The sequence below is a fragment of the Aptenodytes patagonicus genome, chromosome 4, assembly GCF_965638725.1.
Source record: "Aptenodytes patagonicus chromosome 4, bAptPat1.pri.cur, whole genome shotgun sequence".
Lineage (NCBI taxonomy): Eukaryota > Metazoa > Chordata > Aves > Sphenisciformes > Spheniscidae > Aptenodytes > Aptenodytes patagonicus.
In genome coordinates, this window is record NC_134952.1 from 37,074,106 (window position 1) to 37,094,411 (window position 20,306).

Sequence of the window (20,306 nt, forward strand, 5' to 3'; positions counted from 1 at the left end):
CTTCTCCATCTTATGGGTTATCTCTAGCAATGGTTTTCAGTCACTTTCTAATAATGGTATAGAAGGTCAGTGTATGAACAGATCTGGGGTAAAACATAAAAGTGGAATTTTGGAAGCCCTCTAACTAATCCAGGACCTGGTCATGGTAAATATATCCAATTTCTTCTTGGTTTTAATGCAAATGATTTACAGTAAATGTCAGTTTTTCCTCCTCACGACCCTCATTGGAGCCTGACAGAACTAAGGAAAATGCCTAGTCAACAAGTGTAAGGAACTCAAGGGCTTGAACAGAGAGCGGGCGTAGCACTAGGATTACCAGGGATCTGATTCCCAGAGTGAAAACTAGTAGAGATGGGAATCAGAATCAGCCAGAGGAAGAACTGCCTTGAGGAGGAAGATAACAATATATGGTAAATTCACCAGGAATGGAAATTAACGTAGAAGAAATTGGTTAATATGTTAGGAAAGCTATTTCTTGAAAGTCATGAAATATAAGATTTATCCAAAAAATCAAGGATATGCAAACAAATAGCTGAAGTATGTGTGTCCATACAGCTCAAAAGAGAGCAGGGAAGTTAAGACATTAGGGTGGAATACAGATTAAAGACAATGTAGATCAAGTCCCATGTTGGTATTAACTATGGGGGCAAAGGCAAGATGGGAGATAGGAGTGAAAATAACTCAGGCAGCAGCAAACTCTGAGAGATTAATATCACACATTAGCTGTATCTGGCAGGCAGGTGCAGAGTAGAAAAGCAGCAGCAGCACAGCAGTGGAAATCTATATAATAATATAGATTTTATATATTTTATTATAAAAAATAATATGCTGGAACACTGTGTACGATGGAAGGGCTAGCCACATTTTGCTTATGCTCAGCACACAGGATGGACAGTGTGCAGAAGTTTTAAGAAGTTTGAAGCAATTTTTTTTTTTGCAACGTGTGGAGGTTCAGGCGGTGTAAAATGCACCATCGCTTCATCAGGTAAACTCAGTACTGTTCTTTGATTATTGGTAGATCTAGACGTTGGATAAGGAACCAAAGGGCAGGCGACAACAAATAGCACTGAAAGAAGAGATGACAGAAAACTGACCCTTGGAAACAAACTTAAGGTCCGCTGTTACGAAGCTAGTTGGCATTATTGATGAGGAGGATAGGAGTAATTTATCGAAAACAAATAGACCTGGAATTAAATTCTACAGTGTAAAGCAAAGATCAAGGGATTAACGGGAAGGATTTTTGGACCTCAGCAGTCCGATGCGACTGAGATGTAACAAGGTGGACGAGCCTGGCCTTGAAGTAGCAGTATTGCGAGGCAGCAGGCGGGCAAGCACGATTCTGGAGCGTCTCCTAAGGAATTTGTAGGAAAGGTAAGAAAATACCAGTATTTTGCCACAGAGCGCTGATACCACATAAACTGGATTAAGTACAGCTATGGTCGGTTGCCCAAGGTAAAGAAAGCTCGACTCTACGCACCACACCGCAATGCGCCGGCCCACCGATAAGCGGGGCAGCACCGCAGGGTATGGAAGGCCGATGAATCAAGAGGGAACCGAGCGGCACCGCGGCACCTACTTGCCGGAGCCGGCACCTCACTCGCATGAGACCGCCGCCGACGGGAGCGAGAGGCGGTGCGGCGGTGGGGAGCGCCCGGGGCCGCCGCCCGCCCTCTGTTGGCGCCGGTTGCCTAGGAGGCGGGAAAGTCCAACAGGCAGAGAGGGGAAGTCTCGCCTGTTCCCCGTCCCCCCACCCCGGCTCCCTGCATTGGTACGGCCCAAGGCGATCGCGGCTGCGCAGCACCGCCGTGCGGGGGCGGAGGGGTACCAGCCGTCACGTGGCTCCCGCCGACCGTTTCTGCCGGGGGGGGGGAACCCCCCCACACCTCTCCAGCTCGCGCGGCGCCTCCCCCCGGGCGGGAGCGCGCGTGCGCGGGGAGGATGCGGCCGGGCTCGGCCCCTGCGGCGGCGCTGACGGACGTGGTGAGTCCGCCCCTCCCCCGGGGGCCCCGCGGGTGGCGGGACCGCGGCGGCGCCTCGCGGCGACGGGGGTCCGTCCTCAGCGGGGAGGGGAGGGGAGGGGAGGGCTCCCGCTCGGGCTGGGCTAGCAGCGGGGCCGGGGGCTCGCCCTAGAGGCCCCCCCCGGCCGTTCCCACACCACCACCCGAAACGGCCGCGGGGGAGCGGGCTGTGGCGCTGCCCGGTCCTGTGGCGAGCGGGGCGGGCTAGTGCCCGCCTGCCCGCTGCCGGGTGGGTGCTCCGCGGCGGCGTTTGGGCCTCCAGCCCCTCTGGGCGCCTCGGGGGCAGGTGTCGAGGCCCCTTGGGCAGCTCAGGGTGCGAGGCCCTTTCTTCTGCAGGGCCCAGGTTGTGTCGGGCGGGGCAGTGGCGCCTCCCGAGCTGCCCCCTTCATCCGCCCCTCGCAGCAGCCTTTCCCTGTCGCCCTTGGGGGTCTCAGCCTGCGTGGCTTCTGCCAGGGATTTGTCGGAAAACATCATCATCCACGATGAGCCGCTATCAAAAGGCTAAATCCCCTCTTACTCCTTTCGCAGAGCTCTGCTTTTCATTTGTAAACCTTATTCTTGCGTTGTAATAATTCAAATAAAAAATATCTTTCACATCAACCCAGGCAAACTTTTTTTCACATGCTGGCACTTGTGGATCCCACAGTCCAAGACCTTTTTAATGTAGATAACTGTGTTATCCAAAATAGTTCAGGGTTATGCTTCAGAAACCAAGATGTTAGACACTGCAATCTTGCCTTTTTTGTTTCTTGGAGTAAACTTTGGCACTCCAGAATCACGGAAACCTGAAAATCCTTTGCCCAAAGCTAAAAGTGTAGATGCTTATATTTTCAGGCATGCATATCTTTTTATATATCTCTGCTTAGAATACTTTTAATGGAAAGAAAATTAGTCCTATGTTTCAATTCTTTTATTTCATTAATAATGATAGCATTGCAGCTGGAAGTTTCCCATACTTTGTAAGCAAACAGTTATGTGATGAGTCTTTCCGAAGGGTCTCAGTGTAATTATTCTTACAGGTGTTTGGTGGTTTTTTTAGAGCACTTAAGGCTGTGAAGCATTTCTTTTTGTGGACTGTTGGATTGAGCAATACCCACGCTCTTCTGTACTGTTTCCTTTTGTTCCTCTCTGTACTGGCACAACTGGTTTTGTAGCAGTATGTTGAACTTGCCTGGGAATTGATCTGGCTGAAAAAACCTTCTCTCAATAAAAGGGTGGTTTTCCATCTGGATGAGTTCTCTGAAGTTCATGTTAAAACGTCTGCAATGAGCAGTTGTGGGGACACAGAGCAGGGACTTCGGAAGGGGAAAGAAACAACTGGGTTGTCTCTGTGCTAGCATAAGCAGCTCCTCTGTCAAAAGTGAAACTCAGCCTGGGTTCTAGAGGGGTTTTTTTTGTGTGTGTGTGTGTGTGTGTGTCCCCGTGGTTTTTTTTTTTCTTTCCCTGAAGCTGTGGTTTCCTAACCAGGGTGAACGCACGCTTACAGATGTGCTTAATTACCTTTCTGCTCTAACGCTCAGAGCAGTTCTTGGTTTACTTGAACTGGAAGAAGACCCATAAGATGGGAAACATGACGTTTGGATTGAAACAATGAGAAACAATGACATTTTACCCAAAATATTTCTAAATGGTAAAAGTGTAGAATTAAGACTTTCATGTTTAGGTAGGAAATGTGTTTTAAGGACTGTGTTTGTAGCAGCACCCATGTAATTGAGGTACTGGCTCCGGCAACTATGTGCTGCTGTGCTGCTCAGTTCCCTGTTTATTCACTGGCCTCTTGTACCCCGAGCAGCTGCAGTAATTACCGGTGCGCTCCCACACTGTGGCATAATAACAGTCAATTGTAACTTGAGAGAAAGCATGTTGAAACAACTGTTCATTTTCATTGCTTCTTTTTTGTCCTTAGGTAATTCTAGAAGCTATGGACATACTCTTTAGAATAAGAGGAGGCTTGGATCTTGCATTTCAGCTAGCAACTACTGATGGTGTGTCTAGTAAGACTGTAATAGATTTCTTAATAAAAGGTTATTTATATAAATGTTAATTAACTAGCTATGATGTTTATTTTCATGGCATTTCACCACATTAAGTGCTTCTTCCCAAACCCCTAAAGATTATGTCAAAAAAATGTTATTCTCTATCTCCGTTAATTTTCTGACAGTCTTTTTCCACTGTATATTTTTTATTTTAATTTGAAGTAAAGTTTAAATTGCCATCTTTAGGTCATTTTATTTACATATTTTTCCTGCTTATGGATATGGTATTGGGATCACTTTTCAGGTTGATCCCAAAGTTGACCCTGAAATTCTAAGCAAACAGAGAATAACTTAATGACAATGAATTTGGTTATAACAGGATTATATTAATAATACAGTTTTGAGATTGTGGTCTGAGCTTTCTAGAGCAATAGAGAAGATGAACAAGCTAACTAGTTACTCTACTGAATTTAGGCGGGATTGGCTACTGCAATTCCATGTGATAACAAGGGACTAGACCGTATGGTGTTGAGAGGCTCCTCTAGTCCCGCGTTCTTACAATAATGTGAAATTCACTTCAGAAAGTCTACTCAAGGCTCTCAGTGGCCATTGAGCTATTGCAGGGTGGAGTGCGGAAGGAGGGTGTCTTTAGCTCAGCTGTAGCTAATTCTGCATTTTAAAAGGACATGTCTTTACTAGAAACTTTGAATTCAGTGCTAGTGAACCTTGAAAAGGAACTTTGGCTCATTTCAGTTCATGATGTGGAACAAAAGTATTGAATAGGTTGGCCTAACGCATAGCGACTTTTTGTGAATTGCATCCTCGGAGGAAGGCTATTTATTTGACTTGGTTTACAGCGTAGTGAATTTCACTCTGCTTCGCTGTGGTTAATACTGAGATTGTCCAAGTGCAGCATAATATTCTACAGAGAAATAATTAGTATGTGAATATGGCACACCACTCCTTTGAAGGCAGTGAGGTTTTTCTTTTGGAGGAGATTTAGCTAAATATGTTGGGGTTTGTTCGATTTTTCTAATACTGTAGTCTTTATGGACTTCTAGTGCAAAAGTCAACTAATAGTGGCCAAATCTAAGTTAATGTGTTAAAGAAATAAAATTCAGCGTAGTCTTTGATAGCTTGTTAGGCTTTGTATAGCTTGTTGCATTCTAAGTAATGGTTGTTAATCTCCTCAGCGAGGAAAACAATGCTGGTAATGTGCAAAAGTTGCACCGTCATATCCAGTATTGGTTCAGGTTGTAAGGAGTAGGTGAAACTTAAAAAGTCAAGTCAAGCTCTGAAAGACATATGTCTATACCAGTAATAAAGATTCAGGCTGACCAGGGTGTGGCTTACAGTTGCAGGTGTACGTTGGCCAAAATTTGGTCTGCAGCTGGAGTGTAGGCCCTGCTTTTCCAAAAATTTAGTATGTTTTTGGTTTGTATTTCTGGATAATGATATGAAGTCAGAAACACGTGACTCAGATGGAACCTTTCCAGTATTTACTCCAAAGACTAAATATAACCATGTGTAGAAGTTTGTAACTGCAGGCTTGGTTAAGAGTTATTGATGTGAGAATCGACTACGGTGTAGGTTATTCTTCTGTAATTCATTCAGCTCTTCATATTTGACAGCATCTGAGAGAAACAGTACACTTCTGTTCAGGCACGTATGAGTGTGAATGTTTGTTTGAAACAGACCTGCTAAGTGAAATCTTATCTCAGTTCTTGTTTACATAGCCATTTTTCTGATCATAGCAGCACTTATGTTTTTACTCCAAGTCAAAACATATCTTTTTTAAAAATGTATGCCCAGCAGCTATAACAAAAGTGAGGGAATTTTCTAGGCTAATTGTATCCTTATTGTGTTTCAGAGGCATCAACAAAAAAGGCTTTAGGATATGTTTTCAGTGATCTTGCAAACAAACTGTCCTCAGATGTTCTTGTATTAAGAATTTGCCACAGTTCAGTCTATGTGTGGCCTAACAATGGTATGAACACCGTTCCAGAGCTGACTGATGATTCTGCTTGTAAGGAGATAAGACGATTCATACAGTGAGTATATTTAAAAATATATAATTTTTTTAATAGATTAATTTCATATTATAGAAATTTATTTCTGTTGATACTTCAGATTTGATCAAGATGATGAGACCAAACGAAAGCTTGGCAAAAAAAAGGATAAAAAGTTACAAGATACGGTAAGTGTCTCGCCACACTAATAAATTATATCAGACAACCTATCATTTAAACACTTTTAAACCTGCCCTCCGTAGGCTTTTCTGTACACAAATAGACATTGACGTGACTTAAGAGAATCCTTTTAAAGTCATTGAGACTCAGCATGAATGCAGAGATCCATCTACAGTAGATCGGCACGTAGGAGTTTGCCTTAAACATTACTAGCTTTTTTTTTTTTAACCCAGTTATTTCATTACTGAGTTTGATACCAAATATCTACAATCTTACTTTTGCCTTCTTGGTGCATGTGTTGTTGGAGAGGTACTATTGGTGTCTTTTATTCTCTGCAGCAGCAGATAGTCAATATAGACCTCATGTTGGAAATGACATCTTCGTTAGCTGCTTTGGCTCCAGTCATTGAAAGGGAAAATAAGGAACACCACTACGTTAATATGACGTTACCAGTTGATATTGTTGTATCTGTTTCTCCAGAAGAAACATGGGGAAAGTAAGTGTTATCCTGAACTTGTACTTTTTCAGCTTCATTTCTGCTTTGTCTTGAAATAATGAAGTAAAGCTATCATATCATTAATCAGTTTAATGAAGTAGTATATAGTATTTTTGTACTGGAATTTTAACTGTATAAATAATTAAAGCTTCTATAGACAGTTGTTAGCTTTAATAGTCTTGAGACAGTCTTTTTGCTATCTACAAAAAATTCAGTTTATCAATGTCTGATAGATTTCATAACTCGTAACCGTTGCTTAGCAAGGAATTGAGAAAGTCAGGAAAATGTTCTAAAGATTCTTGTAAGTGCATGAGTGTGTATAAAAGAGTGAGAGTTGGGAGTGCATTTGATGAGTCTTTGTAATCTCAGTACTATGTTAGGGGCTGTAGCTGGGTAGGTGAAGCTGGAAAACATTAGAGTCTTCCTCTGTATTTTTTCTTTGCACTTTTTACATATGATTTGACTCTGAAGGGTGTTAAATGGGGTGGGGTGGATAAAATGCAAAAAAAACCCCATATAGTCATATATGTAACTTTTATTTCAGCAAACGCTTGTGTTTCTGGTCGTGTTTCTGATACGAGACCAGGGTACCTGCACTTTGGAGGGGTGGATCACTAGGGAGTAGTTTCTGTGTGTAGGCATGCTTTGAGTAAAGCACGGTGAGGTTCTGTCTTTGTGGGAGCGGAAGCATGGAAGTAGTAAGTTCATCAGACCAGGTGCAAATATGCATATAAGTAATGTATAACTATCAGAGCTATGAGAGAAAATGATCCGCCATCACTGTTCTACTTCTTGAATATTCTCCCTTATACTTTGCAGGGTACAAAATCTCCTAGTGAAAGCAATTCACAGGCAATTAACTGACATGGAAAGATGTATCATGAAATATATGAAGGGAACATCAATTGTGGTACCAGAACAATTTCATTTCATGTTACCAGGAAAAGATCACCTTGTAACAATCTCGTATCCTACAGGTATTTCGGATGATCAACTGGAAAGTTACAGAAAGGTAAAGCCAACAAATACTAACAGAAACTGGGTTTGGTTTTTTTTAATATTATTGTAACTGAAGCAGAGGTAAAGCTTTTCATTTAGCCAATGTAGAATAAATACCAACAGATACTGCTATTTTTTTAATTTATTTTTATTATAACTGAAGCAGTATACTGAATGTGGAAGCCTGATTTATGAGAAGTTATTTTATAAAATGTGTCAGGTCTCATTTTTGTAAGGGAACAATACAAACTTTGAAACTACATAGGATTTGTTTTAGATAGGTTTTATCTAAATTATACTTCTGGTACTGGATTCTTTGACTTTTCTCCACTTGCATGGTAGAATATCAGATTACTTGTAGTGTGTTTATTACTTTCAGGCTTCAACACGTGTCCTGAAAGTGTTAGGGTTGGGTTTTTTTTTTGTTTGTTTTGGTTTCTTTCTTGGGATTGTGCGGTGTTGGGTTGTTTGTTTGTTTGGGGGAGCTGCTTTTTGTGGCTCACAGCTGAACAGCCTTAAGCTAGCTTGTGTGTGTTTCTTTTTTACCTTCTGGATTGGCACATCTAGAAAAAGGAATGTGGATGAGGCGGAAAAATGTTCTGATGTGGCAGTCCTTTCAGAATGAGATGTGTACCTGGCGGATACCAGTTCAGGCCACACAGTTACACGTACTGACTGTGGGGAAAGAATCTGCTGCTGCCTTAGAGGTGTAGAAGCCATGGGGATTTTTCATTTTCTTCTTCCGTGTGAAGCATTGCTAGGTGTATAAAGACTCATCTATCCCTTGCATTTGCAGAGGCCTCGGGCATTTATGGCACATTAAGTCTTTCCTGCTCTCTGTCTTCTGTTCGCTTTTATCCGCTGATTGCTAAGTGTTACTGTAGTTAATGTAGTGGGGTTCAGTATTGGGTCATCTGCATAAAATGTATTACCTGTGTTACACACGTTATCCTAGATGATCTCATCATTCCTTTCACTCTTAAGCTCTGTGAAATAAAGATGCATACTGTCTTTAAATGTGGCTGCTGTGTTGTAAACAGTGCTTGAGATTTAAAAATAGACTGAATCTGCTTAAACCATAAGTTCAGTATCTTTACTTTGTCTCAGTACGTGGTATTTGTCTTCAATATCAGTTAAGATTATAATTCAGAGTGCGTGTATCTATACTACTACATAGATAAAACTGTAATCCTTTTCTATTATGGTGTATTTTGTCATACTTTAATAAGACACCTGTCACTCGTGATATCTTCAGTGGGGCTCCAGCGGCAGGCACTATGTAACAGGACTCCATAAAATAGTAGGCCCTTTAGATAGGAGGTAAGCCTCTCAATTCCTTTGAGAGGTGAGATCTAGTAGTAAACATACATGCTGAATATTTAATTAAGCAGATTTTAATATATTAATTTGCTAAACTATGCTGTTAAAATTGTTTGTCTTTATTGTTACTTACAATGTGATTTTTCTTTTAATTCAAAATTTGAATTGTGCTCTTTATTTTTATTCTAACTTGCATGTAGGAATTGCACGGGTTATTCAATCTGCCTTGTGACAGACCATATTTCAAGAGAGCGAATGCTTACCATTTTCCAGATGAACCATATAAAGATGGGTATCTCAGAAATCCACATTTACATCTTAATTCACCTGGTACGGAGTCTGGTATGGTAAGTTTAAACTGAAACATTTGTAAGAATACTTTCAATTTTACTTGAGACTTGCTGTTAAAAGAAGTAATTTAGATAGTCGATATTGTATACACAAGAAAGTGAAGTAACTGACTTGGCCTTTTAAGCAAAAGGGCTTCTCTGCCCAAAATGGCATTGCTTTAGCTATATTTGTCCCAAAGAAATTGCATTTTCTTGGAAAAGGATGTACCCATTTTTAGCATGTGTTTTGGAAGTTTCTCAGAACCCAGCAAGAAACTAAAACTATGAATGGAGATGTTTAGGAGACAAAAAAAGGAGGAGTAATCATGTGTGAATAACAACCCTTCAGTTCTTCCAAAGATTTGCAGTCCCCAGCTGAAAGCTTTTACAGTGCCGGTGACAAGTCCATATGACTTCTCTGAAAATTGATGCAAGTGTGATCAGATTCATTTGTATTATCTCTTTCTCTGCAGGTTTATTTAGTACATGGTGTATACAGTTATCACCACTATATGCAGGATCGGTTTGATGACAGTGGTTGGGGCTGTGCCTATCGGTCTTTGCAGACAATCTGTTCTTGGTTCAAGCACCAAGGTTACATTGATACGCCTATACCAACGCACAAGGAAATTCAACAGGTACAGAACATTTAGGCAGATTAATTATTTTATGCATATTTGTCTAGAAAAGTTTGTATAGATTATTTTTAAAATACCAAATTCATATATTTTAGACTTCAGATTTGTGTGATATTTTTAATTTATCTCTTAAATTGAACTATAGTAGTTCTGAATTACTATTTTTAACAAGCTTTATTAGAGGAGATCTGTCTCCAAATGTTTATCAGTGTTTGACATTATCTGTACAAATAAGACTCATTAAAATAGTCTTCTAAGTATTTCCTTGGATTAACGTTCTATTAGAAACTCAGATTATGACATTTTCACTGTTTTTGCCAAATGAAAGAAAACAAAGAAGCCAATGTGTCATATTTAAAATCAGTTTTAAAACTGACTTTTGTCTTCAGTGACAGCTGGATTAGTCCCCAGATGCTATGCATTGATTTACTGCTTTCTTTTGCAGCTTGGCCTTTGAGAGTAGTGGGCTTTTCCAGTTTTTTGAACTCTACTTCACTTCTTTTTCTGTTGTGAATTCGAATGTGTACCCAAATATGTTCGTTTCTGTTAACACACTGAAGAAAACTGTAGGCTTGGGTAGCTAATATTGTATGCCTAGCAAGAAATACTGCAATTATCTTCAGTGTTCTAAAAATAGTTCTTTGCGTTTACATTTATTTATTTATTGAACATTTTTAGCAAAGTTTGATTCAGTCCATAAAACTACTTTCATCATACTTAACAGGGATGTGAGCACTAAAGTTAAAACTGCATTTCCTGAACATTTTTCGGTCCACACCTAAACCTAAAAGCAACTGAAGTCCATGCACTCCTGTAGTATTTTTAGAATCTAGAAGAGGGCAGTAGCCTTCAGGAGACTTTGTGGGCTTTGTATCCTGAGCGGAAAAGGCCCCTCATAAGTGCTGCATGTAACATAACCTTAGAATGGAGAATAGTTTAAAATAAACCACAACCTTCGGTGGCCTCTTCCTCAGGGCACTATTTTATGGATCCTTTTCTGAGACGCTTTGAATGGGAACCCAGGTACTTCAGTCTGTGAACTGGTTTCTGCAGTACAAATGATGCACTGCATTATTAGACAGCTCAGTGCTCAGTGTCCCGGCTTGGAGTCTGCCTGCGGAGCTGGGGTTATATTCTGTGCTTATAGGCACTGTTCTGTAATAGCGTTCAGGTCACATTTCCAAAACAGAACCACAGTGAATGAATTCACCATCCATTTGTCTGCTTTTGACCAGCTAGGTTCAAAACACGTTCATATGTGTGTGTGTGTGTGTGTATATATATATATATAAACCAACTTTGTTCACAAAAAGTGGTGGAATTGCCTACTGTATGTTGTTGACATTTGTTTTTCTTCATCATGATGTTGCAAAGGCACTGGTCGATGCTGGAGACAAGCCTGCGGCATTTGTTGGGTCACGGCAATGGATTGGCTCGATTGAGGTACAGCTTGTTTTAAATCAGCTTTTTGGAATAACATCAAAAATATTATTTGTCAGGTAAGAATCAATACCTGTTTAATAGCTCAGTAATTATTAAAAAGACTGAATGCCTTAAAATGCAAATTACCCTTACAATACATGGGATAATAAGAGAATAAATCTTTTAAGGGTTCCTTGTTCATGAACCCTGTATTCCTGCCTTCAGTTGTGCTAAGTGCTTACAAATTAAGGTGTTGCTAAATTTCTTGTGGGCTTGGGGTTTCAGTTTGCAGTTGCTATAAATTGCTTAATGATACGCAAACTGATGTGGAATTCAGCCTGTTCCTTTGCACCACAAACATAATTTTTGAAGCGGGCACACAGTCTGGCGGTCATAATGAACTGAATGGACACTGACAGTAAATTATTACTTCATCCACAGAGCTAACCCGTCAGTTCAGGATTGAGGCAAATTGTTGAGCAGCCTGGAAATAGTGTTCTCTTTTCTGGGTTTGTGTGACAGATAAAACAAGGGATTTGTTTCTATTCTGGCAATCTGACGCTCTCATACACAATAAACCACCCTACAAGTACATTTGGGAGAAAAAGAATAATGTTCAGCATTTATCAGAAGTAAAATTACTGGGTTTTTTATCATTTAGGCAGCACTAAGCAGACTAACAAATCTCTGAACATTTTGTCATAAATACAGTCACGAAATAAGGAATATATACTAACTTGAAACTACTATTATGAAAATTCTAGTCAAACAAAATACTACTCGTGAGTTATGTTTATTTAGAGTAAATTCTACTGTAGACCATGTGATGGTGATTCTTAACGGTAGGAAGATAGTTCAGTTCTTCAATATTTTGTAAAGCTTTATACAGCCAATTTTAATCTTTTTTGTTCCAGAGCTTATATTTGCAGATGATCCACCTGCTATTTATAGCAGCTGTGACAGGCCCTGCCAGTATGAAGGTTTTTATTCCTGCACATAAGAATATAGAATAGATTCCTTTGTGAACTGGGTAGAATTGCTCATAGTGCTGCTGCAAGGGAGCACCAATGTTTTTCAGGATCATGAAAAGCCAACATCACTACCGTGCTGAGAAGTGGTGTCATGCATCTTTTTCAGCTGGTCACTGGCAGTGGATAGCATTTTTGTCTTGGGCTTATTTGCAGCTAGCACCTCTAACTCTTTATGGAAATAAGACTTCACAGCTGCATCAGCAACACTAGTACTGAATCCATTATTTTAAATGTACCATTTCCCAGAGTTCCAGTTTTGTATTCTGTCTGCATTTAATCCATCTCTCCAGGAACTTGAGAAGCAGGCACGCAGGCTTTCTTCTGGCTTTTCAAAAGGTTAACCGCTACATGAAGAAATAAAAAGACAAGATGTTTTTAGTGTCTGTATTAATTTCCTTGCCTAGCTTCTGTCACCGCTTTTGGGAGTACTGTCAGTCTTCTGAGGGGAATATGAGTCTCCGTCAGACATATGTCTTCAGCTCCGAATCCTGGAGTATGTGCATGTATTGTGTGTGTGCCTTTCTCTTCCATATAGACTTCTTTTGTCTGTGGCTGGTCCCCATAGTTGAAAAGGGAAGCAGGGAGGTTATAACAAAGCCAAGTTCAGTGTTGCTTTGAACAGATTACTAATCTTACTTGAGACTTGATTCTTTTTAAAGCCAGCTTGGGTATGAGTACTGCAATTGCTTGTGCAATTAGAGTGGAAACCTATCTTAAGAGACGTCATTATAAACACCTTTATCAACACCTTATTTTTGTTGTGTTTCTGATGAAGTTCTGTTACTTCAGACCCCCCCTTGCTGACAGATGTAGCCAGTCTGGTTTTCAGCCACTTAGAAAGCACCATTGGGGTTTACCAGCTGTCCCCACTGTGGGAGACAAGCAGCAGATGCTTTATAGGAGCTGGGTTGACTCCAGGTGCTCCAGTGGCAACTGGGCTTACAGCAGATCCATTGGTCCAACCAGAATCTGTAAGTTGCATTAAAAACACTTTTTTTTCTCAGATTGTCCCAGGATGTTTACACAGAAAAACTCTAAGCCACTTTCTAATCGGTTACCTATGCAGTTAACAAGTATAATGGATGGTTAGAGAATTAAGCATAGTGAGGATGACAAATTTGTTGTTTTTCTTACCTAGCCAGGGTTCTGAACTAGCGTTGCAGGGAAGAGAGCTTGCTAATCATTTCAAGACTGAAGGAACTCCAGTTATGATTGGTAAGTGCTCGAGTATCGAAGAATGCCAATGAAAGTGCGTGGCTTCCCTATGCTAAATTTTGTTTCAGTTAGAACTCATTCAGTTTACTGTACAAGAGTTAATCAAAACTCTAGATGAATTAAAAATCATGCTTTTCCCAAGGGAGCCTGGAAAACGATACAGTTTAGTCTGGCTGGTATCTTTTCACTCAGTATTTCTCCCAAGCTCAGCATTAAACCTAAAGTCAATCCTAATGGTGTTCTTAAAAATTGCTGTTAAAAGTCAGAACTTGAGAGCTGACTTCTGCTCTCTAGAGGAGCAGAGGTTCATACATACAGTTCCCCAAAACTTCCCATCGCAGAAGAGTAGTGTTTATCTGGCTTTGAAGGGACGGGTATTATCCAAATTCTTTTTAAGACTAGTTTTAATAATCTAAAATGTTGGTAACATAAGAACTGCCATTCGTAACAATGCCGTAACTTTAATTGAGCTGTTTCCAAGAGAGCTGTCGTTTAGAAAATGAAGAATATAGAAAATATCATTTCTGCTTTAAAATCTTAATTTTAGCAATTTTTGCAATCCATATTTGGCACTCCATAAAGATAGTGTTAATTTCTCAAATTAGAGGTGCCAGAAGTCCAGATTTTGATATGAAATATTCTTGTCCTTTCAGCAGCCTTTTTGTCTGAATTTCAAGAATTTAGAATCCTATATTGAAAAATCTTTCAGTCTGTAACTTGTCCTTCCCTGTGGATTGGTTTAATGTTGTTGGTGGGGGGTGGGGGGGGCGAGGTTGGCTTTTTGGCATGGGTTTTGGGTTTGGTTTTGGGGGTTTTTTTTGCTGGAGTTCTTTTGGAATTTTTGCAATTCCTATCTGTTGCATGGAGTCATTACTGCAGTATCCCAAGGACACAAACTCCTCATGCTATCTGAAAGAAACGTGCAAGAGTCAACCTGTGGCCAGCTCATCAAATTATCCCCTTTCCCTGTTTGCAGGCTAGAGAAAGGGGAGTCAGAAATTACTGCTCTGCCCCTAATATCCGTTGATGGAACTTAGTAGAAAACAGCAGATAACCCTTATCCAGAAATTCTGATTTCTGTTCTAATTTTAGTCCTTTTACAACCGGCAAGTTTTCCAGATTCCTTTTCTACAGTTAAGTTTCTTTAAAGAAAAAGTGAGCAAAACAGATGTTTGAAGTGTTCTTGACTTCATCTGGTGGAAGTGCTGAGGATTTAACCCGCCTTGCTGACATGGAAGAAATTGGAAAGTAAATTCTCTAGTTGTAGTAAGTAAAGTAAAAATAAGTAACCTTCCCTAGTTGTAGTAAAGATATGTCATTTAATAATATGAAGAATCTTATGTAGGACAGCTTTAGAATCATTTTGGTAACCAAGCTAATCTGTTAATAGAAAGTGTTGATGTACTTTTATTTTAGGCTTGCACATTTAGCCAATCTCAGTGAAAAATTTTTAGCAATTTGTGTTCCTCCTATTTTAGGTGGAGGTGTTTTGGCTCACACGATATTAGGAGTGGCTTGGAATGAGATTACAGGGCACATAAAATATTTGATTCTAGACCCACATTACACTGGAGGAGAAGATCTGCATGTTATTTTGGAAAAGGTGAGGCTTGATGCATATGCACACGTATATGTACACACACACTTATGTATGTATATACATATATTTTGGCATTAAACAAATAAAGTACAGCCAAATATAAATTGGCCTTTCCATGGCTTCTCCATTCCTCGTGGAGGAAGTCCTGATCCGGGTTATCCTGCATATACGCTACTTATTGTTAGTTTCTGAAACAGTGTCTTTGGAGAAGATACGTAGTTGCTGACCCAATAGATGTAAAGGTATTAAAGTACAAAGAAATGTTCTTTACTGTCTCTGAATTAAACCATCTCCCCTTTTACCCGGTAGTATGTACAATAAACGCGTGTGGTATTTTGAATGGAACAGAAAAATCTGTTAAACGATGTTACTGAAGCAGAAAAGATAACCATTTATTTAAAATTTAAAAAACTTTTAAATAAATCCAACACTAGGCATTCTCAAATCAGGCCTTGAACTAAGTTTAAAGGGCAGGTACTGAGCTGTTTTGGAAAATCTGGGAAAACTCTAAAGAACTAAAGGGTATGTAATGTTATTTCCGTATTTAAAGCTACTAAAAGGAATGACATGGCACCTTACAAAACAGTAAACGTAGTGTCAGAAACTTAACCTGTGAAGTGGCTAAATCATCCTATAGGTGTTAAGTAATCAACTTCTTTTCTGTTCTTTGTATTAAGTTGCAAGTAGCAACTTTTATCTCATATCTTTATTTAATACCCCTGGGTTGGGCCCAACTAGAAAAACTGTTGAAGAAACATTTTGCTCTCCCCATAATGATCAAAGCTTGAAATGAATACAGAAAGAAACAATTTCCAACGAACGTGTAGAACCAAAGGCTGTTACAGCTACAAAGTGTTCAGGAATGGTCCAGGAGGATAAAATACATGCAGAACCCCCTTTCCTCATCAGAAGCGGCAGGGGAGGGGAGGAACTGAGGTGGACTGTAAGTTTGTAGCTCTTTTCTTCAAACACACCTCATATAATTACGCGGTACTCTGCAAACTTAAGAGCTTTGTTAGGCTGTTTTTCTGCTAAATCATGATCGACAGCACACCTTCTGGTATTAAGAGCTGTTTGGCTCTGAAATACCAACTATTACCAAAGAAGGCAAGGATTCAAGACAAGAGAAATGGAAACAGTGAGAATGATAGTTTCAGAATAATGTTGGTCTCTGTAGCAGCAGAAGGTAGTGGGAAGGGGGGGGGGAGATGCTACTTTTTAGGAACTAAGGAAGGGGGGGAGAGAGACTCAGTGAAGTGTTTTCTGTTAGTGTGTTTCCAGGCATGTAGAGACCTTTCTGAAAATTGTGTGTCGTTGCATTCTATAGATATTTGAAAAGAATTCATACAGCTTAGATTAAAATTAGTAAAATAAAATAGATCCAATAGTAGTAGATAGGAAAAACAGGATTCGTAGTAGATTTAAACGTTATCTTGCTTTTTCTTGGACAGGGCTGGTGTGGATGGAAGGGCCCGGAGTTTTGGAGCAAGGACGCCTATTATAATCTGTGCCTACCTCAGCGACCAAAAATTATTTAAATGCCACTCTTACGCTGGAACATGCTAAGCCAGAATACTAGCGGATCTAGATATAACTGTCTTGTTATTGATCAGAATAATGCTTTAAGTCAGTCAAAACCCAGTTGAAATAGAAATGTTGCTTGAGTAATTTAAATTAAGAAATTTTTTTTTAAACGAACCTCTAAAAATAAGTTATCTTCTGTGAACTGTATTTCTTACAAATACATTTATTAGGTAACTAATATTTCTCTTCTTTTGGCTAGGATAACTTTATGTTTATATAGCACTTTTTGTTATGCTAAAATCTTCACAGATTAAATGCCCGATCCTTTTATTTTATGGAATTCTTTCTTGCCAAAAAGATGAACTGTCCTCTACCTTTCAGGGTCCATATAGCCAGCTGTCTTGTGCACTATGAATCTGTTCAGAGGCATCGTTTGCTGCTGGTACTGTTGATAACAGCATTTTAGAAGAGGAGTGGGAGAAAAATGGCTGTATGTACTGAATTTTATGAACTTTGTTCTCATATTTGCACAGAAAAAAATGTGAGAGAATTGTTATATGCTCATTTATTTATAGCTGTATGAATACAACTATGCTAGGGGGAAAAAAAAAACCAACAAACCACACCAGTCTTCTGTAAGAAGTAAAAATAAACGAGCTTTTCTCCTTCTCAGAAGGAGACAATGTACCAGCGTACACATCTGGCTGCTCCGTGCATAGTCCAGTCACGTTTCTTCAGACTTCGGATTCCCCTTGATTTCATTTTGGGATTACAAGCTGTTGCTTTTGTCAGCTAGGAGACAAGATCTGTCATATGGACAAACAAGAATAAGTCTGTAGTTACTCCATCAGTAAAAGTACCTATGATTTCTTTTTTTTTTTTTCCCCCCATGTTAAAGTAGCCTTTTCAGTGGCATTCCCCATGCACTATCCATTTTTGATAAGACCATAACCTTAAATACTTGTGCAAGTTGATCCTTACTAGCAGGCTTCTAAATCCAACTGCTATGTATCTAACACCAAATTTATTTACTTAAATGCTAAAAGCATTAAAAAAATATATATATTCTGAATTGTAGTAAACCAACAGTATTACACACCATCTGACCTTCTCCTCTTCCTGCTTATGGATCTGCTGGTTTCACTTTCTTGTTTCTGTGCAGCTGGATCCTCTCTCAGCAAGCCACGTTTGTCACTTAGTGAGTACCCAGCCTGTCCTCTCAGTTTCATTGTCTGAGTGTGCTGAATTGTTGTGAGGAACTTGGCACATTCCAGAAAGCCGTAAGCCAGTGCGAGGTCTGCTGCTGTCTGTCCGCTGTTGTTGCACAAGCTGAAACACAGAATTAACAATAACCATTCAATTAAATTGGAACATATGTTATGAGCAAGCACTGATCAAGTTTAATTAAGTGGTAATTTCAGACAGAGGTATAAAAATAAGTACAGAAGGAGGCTTGTCAAGGATAGCGTGGGGCTCTACTCATACAGAGGGCTGGTATTAAATGTAACAAGCAATAATTATTTTAAAATAAACTTGTCATCAGACGGTGACTGGCTCAGTGTATCAGAAAGGCAAGAGGAAGGTGAGCACAGCATTAGTCAGAATGGAAGACTAACAAGGAGAACTTCCGATGCGGAATATTCTTTTAGCAGTTACTGTAGAGGTCTTTAACGTGGAACTAAACAGCATATGGTCTATGCTACTTCGGTGTTTATGGCAGTTTTTAATACTGCTCTTAGGACTAGAGTCATGCTATACTACATGCATGCACACTCTGAACAAGAAAAAGCGCTGTGTAAAATACACGTATCCTTTGACACTGTTACTGAAATGACTAAATGTAGCTCAACTTACTCAATTTTGGCATCACCAGCAACAAGGAGAGCAAGACATTCCAAACTCCCAACTTTTGCTGCTTTATGAATCGGGGCTTCTCCAAGGCAATCCTAAAAACACAATTTATATATAGCAGTCATTTGAAGGAAGGGGAATAGGATGGGGCTATCTCGTTCTCCAACAGGGCTGTTTAGGGAGCGTTGCTCTGTATACCAGTCTGTTGTGAGTTGAGAGAGATTAAAGGAATACAGCCAGTAAAGCGTACCCGGTAACTGCCACTGAATGTTTAGTGTATTCATCACAGCAAAGTAGAAATACTGTCCCATGCGATACTTGTTGTTTAACCTTTACCTTCTAAAAGATCATCTACACAGAATGCGCTCTGTACACCGATTAACGGCATCTTTCAGCACCATTCAGGGATTGCTGTGACCAACAGCTTGCTGCTACCAGCTCAGAGGTATAAGCAAACTAAACTTTGCAGCTAGAGGAAGAATCCTTATGTTTACTGGAAGTAGGGGCAAAATTTCAGAGAAGAAAGGAATACTCATTTGTGTAAAAGAATTAAGTTCTTTTGACATCTGCATGCAGCACTCTAAGTGTGAAAATTGCATTATACATACCAAATGAAATCACTGATGCAATATAGATGGGATTTCTGGTTCATGCTAGAATAAAGTTACTCCGAAGTAAGCAACCCCAGATACCTCATGCAATACAACTGTGTATATAAAACCTCTCTTAGATTAAAAAAAAATGTAAATAATATAAATTTGATTTACTGACATGCCAGATTAGAAGTGGGAGAAACAAAACTTCTGTGTTTTTACCTGTTGGTTCAAATTTGCTCCTGTCTGCAGTTGCCAAAGTAGGAAAAAAGCTTCGCCGCCACAAGCGGCCAAGTGAGCTGGAGACTGGCCAAAGGCATCTGCAGGTGCGTTCACACCGGTTCCCGCCTCAAACAGACTGCTGAAACTACCAGACTAAAATAAACAAGGTACCAAAAGAAAGAAAAAAAGCACAACGTTATTGCCAGTCTAAGCCACGGCAAGTCTTAAGAGCGCTGCATCACAGCAGAAAACATCCCCCTCGCAAATCGTCGGACCTTTACGTTCCTTGAGAATGCCCTTTTTAAAAAAAGCAATCCGAGCATGACTTTCTTGGCTTTTAATCTCTCAACCAGAAACGCTGATCGACATCGGCAGTACCCCAGCGTATCTAGCGGCAGCTCCAGGCAAACTACACTTCACGCAGTTCCGCAGCTGGGCTCCCGGCAAGGCAGAAACAACAGGCCGACGCTCCCCAAACCTCACCTCTGAACTGCAATCCAGCATCAACATCGCCTCCCTTTCGCTGAGCACGCCCGGCTCTCGCGGCTCCGCGGTGGCCGAGGCAGCCAGGCGCGGCAAGAAGCCCTCCCTCTCCGCCACACCTCGCAAGCTGCAACAGAAGGGGAACCGCCGGCTACAACCCCCGCCCACCGCCGGGAGCCGGCCGCGGCACGTACACAAACACGAGCACACGGGCGGAAAGCCGCCCGGCTGGCCCTGATCGGCCTCCCCGGGGCCGCCGGCACGGCCCGCCCCGCCTCGGCCTGGCGGCGCGGCGCCGGCAGGCAGGGCTCGCGGCGGGTGGGGCGGCCATGGCGCGCGGGGCGGCCCGGCACGTCCCTCACACACTCGCACGCGCAGGCCCGCAGCCGCAGGCGAGGGG

General features: G+C 40.7%; 2 protein-coding genes across 5 annotated transcripts; one reads left to right on the forward strand and one right to left on the reverse strand.

Moving 5' to 3' along the window:
- The first annotated feature begins 1,831 nt into the window (after positions 1-1,831).
- Positions 1,832-17,444, forward strand: UFSP2 (UFM1 specific peptidase 2). Of its 3 annotated transcripts, none has more exons than XM_076336410.1 (12): positions 1,832-1,980; positions 3,925-4,003; positions 5,865-6,045; positions 6,125-6,191; positions 6,522-6,679; positions 7,499-7,691; positions 9,199-9,345; positions 9,801-9,965; positions 11,340-11,464; positions 13,557-13,633; positions 15,112-15,236; positions 17,139-17,444. In XM_076336410.1, the coding sequence occupies exons 1-12, from the start codon at positions 1,939-1,941 to the stop codon at positions 17,169-17,171; spliced, it is 1,392 nt and encodes a 463-aa protein (XP_076192525.1). In that variant the 5' UTR covers positions 1,832-1,938; the 3' UTR covers positions 17,172-17,444. The 3 variants fall into 3 exon arrangements, with proteins under 3 accessions (XP_076192525.1, XP_076192523.1, XP_076192522.1); XM_076336408.1 differs by having other exon boundaries at positions 6,525-6,679; positions 16,685-17,444; XM_076336407.1 differs by having other exon boundaries at positions 1,833-1,980; positions 16,685-17,444.
- ANKRD37 (ankyrin repeat domain 37) lies at positions 17,308-20,170 on the reverse strand. Of its 2 annotated transcripts, none has more exons than XM_076336411.1 (5): positions 19,907-20,170; positions 19,424-19,576; positions 18,612-18,703; positions 17,865-18,086; positions 17,308-17,563 (listed from the first exon to the last, which is right to left on the reverse strand). In XM_076336411.1, the coding sequence occupies exons 1-5, from the start codon at positions 19,931-19,933 to the stop codon at positions 17,527-17,529; spliced, it is 531 nt and encodes a 176-aa protein (XP_076192526.1). In that variant the 5' UTR covers positions 19,934-20,170; the 3' UTR covers positions 17,308-17,526. The 2 variants fall into 2 exon arrangements, with proteins under 2 accessions (XP_076192526.1, XP_076192527.1); XM_076336412.1 differs by having other exon boundaries at positions 17,857-18,086.
- Between the last annotated feature and the right edge of the window lie 136 nt (positions 20,171-20,306).